This window comes from Nerophis ophidion, linkage group LG14 (assembly GCF_033978795.1).
Source record: "Nerophis ophidion isolate RoL-2023_Sa linkage group LG14, RoL_Noph_v1.0, whole genome shotgun sequence".
In the NCBI taxonomy this organism is placed as follows: domain Eukaryota; kingdom Metazoa; phylum Chordata; class Actinopteri; order Syngnathiformes; family Syngnathidae; genus Nerophis; species Nerophis ophidion.
This window is the reverse complement of record NC_084624.1, coordinates 11,905,949-11,914,344: the sequence shown is the minus strand read 5'-3', so window position 1 is coordinate 11,914,344 and position 8,396 is coordinate 11,905,949. Positions and strand designations below refer to the sequence as shown.

Here is an 8,396-nt window from a genome sequence, read left to right as displayed (position 1 = left end):
GAGAAAAATGTTCGCTTGACCGCTCTGTGTTAAAAACAAAGAAACACCGGCTGTGTATCAGTGCAATCCACCACTTTCCACCAACAGCATTCTTCTTTATAGTCTCCATTATTAATTGAACAAATTGCAAAAGATTCAGCAACACAGATGTCCAAATTACTGTGTAATTATGCGATGAAAAGAGACGACTTTTAGCCGTATCTGGTGCTGAGCTAATATTTCCTGACAGTCCGAGACGTCATGCGCACGCGTCATCATTCCGCGACGTTTTCAACAAGAAACTCCGCGGGAAATTTTAAATTGCATTTTAGTCAACTAAACCGGCCGTATTGGCATGTGTTGCAATGTTAATATTTCATCTTTTTAAATACACCAATGGTGCAACTGGACACATCCTCAGTGATGTAACCTAGGATCACAGGGGGTTTCGGGTCTTTCAACAATCAGACCCCCTCCCCTAGGCGACCCAGCCAGGGTTGATCAGGCCCCAGCCTGTGTCCAGGTAGCGCTACTGCCCTACATGCCACGCCTCTCCCCTCCTGATCCACAGCCACCTTGATGCCACTTCTGCTGCATCTGTGACTAACTTCATGGCCCTTTGCTGGCTGGCCCCTGTGATGCCAAGCATTCTGTAGGCCCTGCAGAGAGATTTGCCCACAAACCCTCGACACCCCACTTCAACCGGCCGGCACATCGCTCGCCACCCATTGCTCCGACACTCCTCCACAAGCTGAGAGTACTTTGCACTCTTCCTCTCATTGGCCTCCTCCATACGGTCCTCCCAAGGCACTGTGAGCTCCAAGAGGATTACCTGCTTGGAGGCCACTGAGGTGAGCACAATATCTGGCCTTAGTGTTGTTTTAGCAACCACATCAGGGAACTTCAACTGCTTTCCCAGATCAACTGACAGCTCCCAGTCGCGTGCTGTTGCCAACAGGCCAGACGAGGTGTTCCGGGCAGCCGGTGTTGACTTCTCCCCAGCTCTGATGAAAGCAGTACTCTTCACTGGGCGGAGGCTCTTGCTGTGACTGACTCCCCTGCAGATGGCATCAGCTATGGCCTTCAGGACCTGGTCATGTCGCCAGCGGTACCGCCCTTCACCCAGGGCTTTTGGACAACAGCTTAGGATGTGCTCCAAGGTTCCTCTCCTCTGGCAGAGGGGGCACCCTGGTGTCTCCACCTTTCCCCAGGTGAAGAGGTTGGATGGACTTGGCAGCACATCGTAGACCGCCTGGATCAAGAACTTTATTCGATGGGGTTCGGCTTTCCAGAGCTCGGTCCATGTGACCTTACGCTCTGATACTTGTTCCCATCTCGTCCAGGCGCCCTGTTGCCGCATTCCCGCCATCTGGCAGGCTCGCCTTTCCTCAACTCCTGCTCGCACTTCCTCGAGGATCAGTGACCTCTTCTCTTTCCCCTGCGCCTTGTCATAGCGAGGTGTTCTTCTGCTACCTAAGCCAGATCTCCCCTGCGCCACTGTTCCCACCAAAACCTTTTGCCGTAGCCTTGCCTCTGCAACATCCACAGCCTCGACAGCTCTCCACTTCCGCCCCGTCCTGACTTCAATCCCAGCCTGTGCAACCTTTGGGTCACTGGACTCCCGATACTGTAGGAGCTCCCTGGACCGTGTCACCATGAACTCCTCGCTCAGGCTGCTGATGGGGAGCTTCAGTTTGTTGTTATGCCCGTATAGAGCAATGCTGCTCAGGCTTCGCGGCAGTCCTAGCCACCTGCGCAGGAACCTACTGACCCTCATCTCAAAGCCTTCCACCGTTGAAATGGGGACTTCGTACACCATGAGGGGCCAGAGGATCCGAGGGAGAATCCCGTGCTGGTAAATCCAGGCCTTGAACTTGCCAGGAAGGCCAGACTTATCCACCACGGTCAGCCAGGTCTCCAGGTCTTGGTTGGTCGATCTTGTGGAGGCTGCGTCTCTCAGGCTGCAATTAAACACCTTTCCCAAGCTCTTCACAGGTTCCTCGGTGAGTGATGGTATTTTGGTGGTGCCAAGTGAGAAGCAGAACTTGCCAGTAACCTTTCCTTTCTTTAGCACTAGGACCCTCGACTTGGCCGGCTTGAAGTTCATGCGAGCCCAGGAAATCACCTCCTGAAGGCCATTCAAGATCCACCTGCAACCTGGGACGGATGTAGTGGTCACTGTCAGGTCGTCCATGAAGGCTCGGATGGGTGGCTGCCGGACTCCAGACCTGGAGAGGGGACCTCTGCACTGAACTTCCGCAGACTTCACCAGCATGTTCATGGCGAGCGCAAAGAGGATGACTGAGATCGTACAGCCAGTGATGATCCCCTTTTCAAGCCTGTGCCAGTCGGAGGTTGTTTTTCCGGAGGAGACTCTTAGATGGAAGTTGGCATAGTAGTCCAGAATGAGGTCTCTGAACTTCTTTGGAATGTGATGCCGATTCAGTGCCTCTTCGACCAGCTTGTGGGGTATGGATCCATAGGCATTTTCGAGGTCCAGCCACAGAACAGCCAGGTCCCCCTTATTCTCCCTGGCTTCCCTGATGAGCTGAGTGACCACGCCTGTGTGCTCCAGACATCCAGATACCTCTGGGATCCCTCCTTTCTGGACCGATGTATCAATGTAGGAGTTCTTCAGGAGGTAGTCTGTCAGTCGCCTGGCCATGAGGCTGAAGAAGATCTTCCCTTCAACACTCAGCAACGAGATGGTTCGGAACTGATTGATGTTCTTAGACTTCTCCTCCTTTGGGATCCACACACCCTCTGCCTGTCTCCACTGGTCTGCTACCTTGCCCCTCCTCCAGATCACCTTCAAGATTCTCCAGAGTCTGTGGAGTAGTCTTGGACAGTTCTTATAGACCTTATAAGGTACTCCACTGGGCCCTGGAGCAGAGCTCGTCCTTGCCCTGCGGACCACCTCCTGGATTTCCTTCCAGCCGGGGTCTTTCCCATCGAAGTCAAGCGTTGGTGTTGGTGGATTGATCAAGGACCTGCAGGGGCCTAGGTCTTGTTCTCTGCATCCATCGCTGTAAATTTGCTTGAGGTGGTGGTCGACCTCAGCTTTGGAGCAGGCCAGTCTACCGCTTCGCTTCTGTCCTAGCAGCTGTTTTGTGACTCCAAAGGGATTCGCCAGAAAGGCAGCTCTCCTCCTGGACCTTTCCTTCCTCCTCCTCCTATGCCACTCCGCTCTCCTCAAGGTTATTAGCTTCTTGCGGATTATACAACGTAGTTCCGCAAGAGGCCCCCTATCCTCTTCACGTGCAACCTTGAACTGCTGTCTTAAACACTTCAGTTCCTGCCTGAGCTGATGGATTTTACTCGCTCTATTGTTCATGATGTAGGGGGGCTTCGCTGCCCGCTTCTCCTCAAGTCCAAACCTCTCTGCAGCGAGGCTGATGATGATCGTGGTCATCGTCTTGAGGCGTCGATCAGCGTCCCCTTTGGCTGTTGTTTCTAAGATGGTATCAGCATCTTCATCAAACTGGAGCCACTCTTTCTCCTTGCTAGCTTGGGGCCACTTTACCCGACGATGTTCTGATGTCCTGTGTGCTTCTGGTGGTTGCATCACCTGGAGGCTCCGGGCACTGTGGGGTGACTCCGGGCCTGGCTCCTCCTGCGTCTCACCAGGCGTAGTTCCTGTGCGCTGTGATTCTACCACCTTCTGCATACACTTCATCCTGGCCTGGTGGATCCGCAGGCCATGTCGGTTCTTGCATACCTTCCCACATATGCATTCCATAGTCGTCGTCGTGTTACCATTGCCATGTGTCGTCAACCTTTGATCCGTCCAGTGGGATTCTCTTCCGCCCCCCCTCTCGGGAATCCCTGGGGGTATATTTCCTGTAGGTCGATTCGTAGCTTGTTGTGGGTTCCTTCCTCTCAGAAGGTGCAGCTCGGGATGCTACCCCTCACTGCCCCGGTGCCGTCTTTCCGGGCTGTCCGCTGTCTCTCCAGCTGTCACCAATCTATACTTGGTGGTCAACCAGACTGTTCCTGGTAGTCACTGGTTGTCCCAGAAAAGCAACTTTTTAAATACACCAATGGTGCAACTGGACACATCCTCAGTGATGTAACCTAGGATCACAGGGGGTTTCGGGTCTTTCAACAATCAGACCCCCTCCCCTAGGCGACCCAGCCAGGGTTGATCAGGCCCCAGCCTGTGTCCAGGTAGCGCTACTGCCCTACATGCCACGCCTCTCCCCTCCTGATCCACAGCCACCTTGATGCCACTTCTGCTGCATCTGTGACTAACTTCATGGCCCTTTGCTGGCTGGCCCCTGTGATGCCAAGCATTCTGTAGGCCCTGCAGAGAGATTTGCCCACAAACCCTCGACACCCCACTTCAACCGGCCGGCACATCGCTCGCCACCCATTGCTCCGACACTCCTCCACAAGCTGAGAGTACTTTGCACTCTTCCTCTCATTGGCCTCCTCCATACGGTCCTCCCAAGGCACTGTGAGCTCCAAGAGGATTACCTGCTTGGAGGCCACTGAGGTGAGCACAATATCTGGCCTTAGTGTTGTTTTAGCAACCACATCAGGGAACTTCAACTGCTTTCCCAGATCAACTGACAGCTCCCAGTCGCGTGCTGTTGCCAACAGGCCAGACGAGGTGTTCCGGGCAGCCGGTGTTGACTTCTCCCCAGCTCTGATGAAAGCAGTACTCTTCACTGGGCGGAGGCTCTTGCTGTGACTGACTCCCCTGCAGATGGCATCAGCTATGGCCTTCAGGACCTGGTCATGTCGCCAGCGGTACCGCCCTTCACCCAGGGCTTTTGGACAACAGCTTAGGATGTGCTCCAAGGTTCCTCTCCTCTGGCAGAGGGGGCACCCTGGTGTCTCCACCTTTCCCCAGGTGAAGAGGTTGGATGGACTTGGCAGCACATCGTAGACCGCCTGGATCAAGAACTTTATTCGATGGGGTTCGGCTTTCCAGAGCTCGGTCCATGTGACCTTACGCTCTGATACTTGTTCCCATCTCGTCCAGGCGCCCTGTTGCCGCATTCCCGCCATCTGGCAGGCTCGCCTTTCCTCAACTCCTGCTCGCACTTCCTCGAGGATCAGTGACCTCTTCTCTTTCCCCTGCGCCTAATCATCATTGATATATAAACTATCAGATTGCGTGGTCGGTAGTAGTGGGTTTCAGTAGGCCTTTAACCAGTTAACATGTTTTATGGACCAAAGCTTAAAAATCACTTAGGCATATCCAGAATGGATTTGACTATTAATTAAAAAGGTTTCCCTTTAAAGGGGAACATTATCACAATTTCAAAAGAGTTAAAAACAATAAAAATCAGTTCCCAGTGGCTTGTTGTATTTTTTTAAGTTTTTTTCAAAATTTTACCGGTCTCGGAATATCCCTAAATAAAGCTTTAAAGTGCCTTATTTTCGGCTCTCTGCGAAGACACTGGCCATTTCCCTGTGACGTCATACAGTGCTGCCAATGTAAACAAACAATGGGAATACCACAGCAAGATATAGTGACATTAGCTCGGATTCAAACTCGGTTTTCAGCGATTCAACAGATTACGCATGTATTGAAACAGATGGTTGGAGTATGAAAATATTGAAGATGAAACTGAAGCTATTGAGCGAATAGCTATTGATGCTATTCATAGCCATAGCATGGCCAAATAGCTGCGTTAGCATCGCCGGTAAAATGTGCGGACCAAACGATCAGGGCTTTCGCATCTTTTGACACTGGAGCAACTTAAATCCGTCGATTGGTAAGTGTTTTTTTCGCATTAAAAGTGGTTGGAAGGAAACGTAATATAGTTGCAAATGCATCTACAGGTTATCCATACATCTCTGTTCCATGTCTGCTTTAGCACCGCCGATAAATAGCATGATAGCATCTATTAGCTGGCAGTCAACATCAACAAAACTCACCTTTGTGATTTCGTTGACTATCGTTGCAAATGCATCTGCAGGTTATCCATACATCTCTGTGCCATGTCTGTCTTAGCATCGCCGGTCAAATGTGGAGACACTCCGGTACATTCAATGGGGGTCTGGCGGCAGACACTTTCGCATCTTCGGGCCAGTGGTGCAACTTGAATCCCTCCCTGTTAGTGTTGTTACACCCTCCGACAACACACCGTCGAGGCATGATGTCTCCAAGGTTCCAAAAAATAGTAAAAAAAACGGAAAATAACAGAGCTGAGACCCGGTGTTTGTAATGTTGAAAATGAAAATGGTGGGTTTGTTACCTCGGTGACGTCACATTCTGACGTCATCGCCTCCAGCCCGATAAACAGAAAGGCGTTTAATTCGCCAAAATTCACCCATTTAGAGTTTGGAAATCGGATAAAAAAATAGATGGTCTTTTTTCTGCACCATCAAGGTATATATTGACGCTTACATAGGTCTGGTGATAATGTTCCCCTTTAAGGACTTGTTTTTTGGTCCCCATACCGTCAGAGGTCCCCTAAAGTCAAGTCAATATCATTTATATAGCACGTTTATAACAACTTTTAAATTGAACCAAAGTGCTTTACAGGTAAAAAAAAAAAAGCATTGAGCAACAGAAACAGAAAACAAACAAAGAATGAGCTGAACAAAATAGTGCAAAAAGCAATACGGTAAAAGGGGTCGAATAAAAAGTAAAACATTTGCTAAATAAAAATCATAGTAATAAAAAGTGCGACAAATAAAACAATAAAACTAAAGCGAAGGGATAAGGGTGTAGGACTAGAAATGGTGGCCTAGTGGGCAGACTCAGCTCAGGTCAAAGGCTAGCAAGAAGAGGTAGGTCTTAAGAAGGGTTTTGAAAACCCCCAGGCTCCGGGCTGACCTAATATGGAGGGGAAGGCTGTTCCGGAGCTTAGGGGCGGCAACGTACAAGGCTCTGTCGCCTCGGGTCTTTAGCCTGGATCTAGGGACCGCCAACAGCAGTTGGTCAGCTGACCTTAGGGCTCTAGACGAGGTATGATGATGCAGAAGCTCGGTCAGGTATTGTGGGGCTAGACCATTTAGGGATTTAAAAACAATTAAAAGTAATTTCAAAATCAATGCGGTAACGGACAGGGAGCCAGTGGAGTGAGGCCAGGACTGGGGTGATGTGCTCACGTTTTTTGGTGCTGGTGAGGAGACGAGCAGCCGCGTTTTGCACAAGCTGCAAACGGCGGAGTGATGCCTGTTCAATGCCAACGTACAGGGAATTGTTGTAGTCTAGCCGGTGTGTGATGAAGGCGTGGATAGCAGTCTCCAGGTCGCCATGAGAGAAATAGGCCTTGGTCTTTGCTGGGGTTCTGAGATGGTAAAAGTTGGTACTAACCACTAACCTGAGGGGGCTGATGTGCAAATGTCTCACACTCAAATTAACCAGTGAACATGTTTTATGGACCAAAGCTTAAAAATCACTTAGGCATGTTCAGAATGGATCTGACTATCATTTAAAAAGGTTTCCCTTTAAGGGATCTGTTTTTTGGTCCCCATACCGTCAGAAGTCCCCGAAAGGTGACTGTATAAACAGAGCGATGTCCCCAATATGTAAGCATTGCCAGAACACACACACACACACACACACACACACACACACACACACACACACTGGTTATCATTTGGAATGGGGACCGAGTTGTTGTTCATGACTTGTGGGGACCACCCTTTCTACAGGTTGTGGAGGCATTAAAAAAATTAGGTGTAATGGCCACTGCCCAGTTAGCTCATACACGTCTTTAAATCTTTGGATTGATGAAGTAATGAGCTGATTATTCTTACTGGGGTTAATATGATTCAAGGGGACCACATTTAAAAGATTTTGCACAATTTACACACATTTGTATGTGACTACTGAGGACTATTTAAAAAAAATAAAAAAAAACTGTTTAAATTAGATGTTAAACATCTTTACTTTTCAGTAATCATGTTTTATGGGCCAAAGCTTAAAAATCACTTAGGCATCTTCAGAATGGATCTGACTATCATTAAAAAGGACCTGTTTTTTGGGCCCCATACCGTCAGAGGTCCCTTAAAGGTGACTGTGTAAACCAGGGGTCACCAACAGTTTTGAAACGAAGAGCTACTTCTTGGGTACTGATTAATGCAAAGGGCTATCAATCATCAATCAATGTTCATTTATACAGCCCTAAATCACTAGTGTCTCAAAGGGCTGCACAAACCACAACACAAACCACTACATCATCCTCGGTAGGCCCACATTAGGGCAAGGAAAACTCACACCCAGTGGGGCGTCGGTGACAATGAGGACTATGCGAACCTTGGAGAGGACCACATATGTGGGCAACCCCCCCCCCCGCATTTTGTACCAACTGTAATCTTTTAATGCTAGACATGGGGAGACCCGAAAATAATACGTTACAGTAATCGAGGCGAGACGTAACAAACTACCAGTTTGATACAGACTTAAATAAATACATTGCCAGAAATAGCCAATTTGCTCAATTTACCTTTAA

At 49.4% G+C, this 8,396-nt stretch overlaps 1 protein-coding gene across 1 annotated transcript; it reads right to left on the bottom strand.

The window, feature by feature from the left end:
• Positions 1 to 359: 359 nt before the first annotated feature.
• On the bottom strand, positions 360 to 4,641 carry LOC133568119 (uncharacterized). Its single transcript, XM_061919845.1, has one exon. It carries the CDS (start codon positions 3,716 to 3,718, stop codon positions 509 to 511), a length of 3,210 nt encoding a protein of 1,069 aa, XP_061775829.1. The 5' UTR covers positions 3,719 to 4,641; the 3' UTR covers positions 360 to 508.
• Positions 4,642 to 8,396: the final 3,755 nt, after the last annotated feature.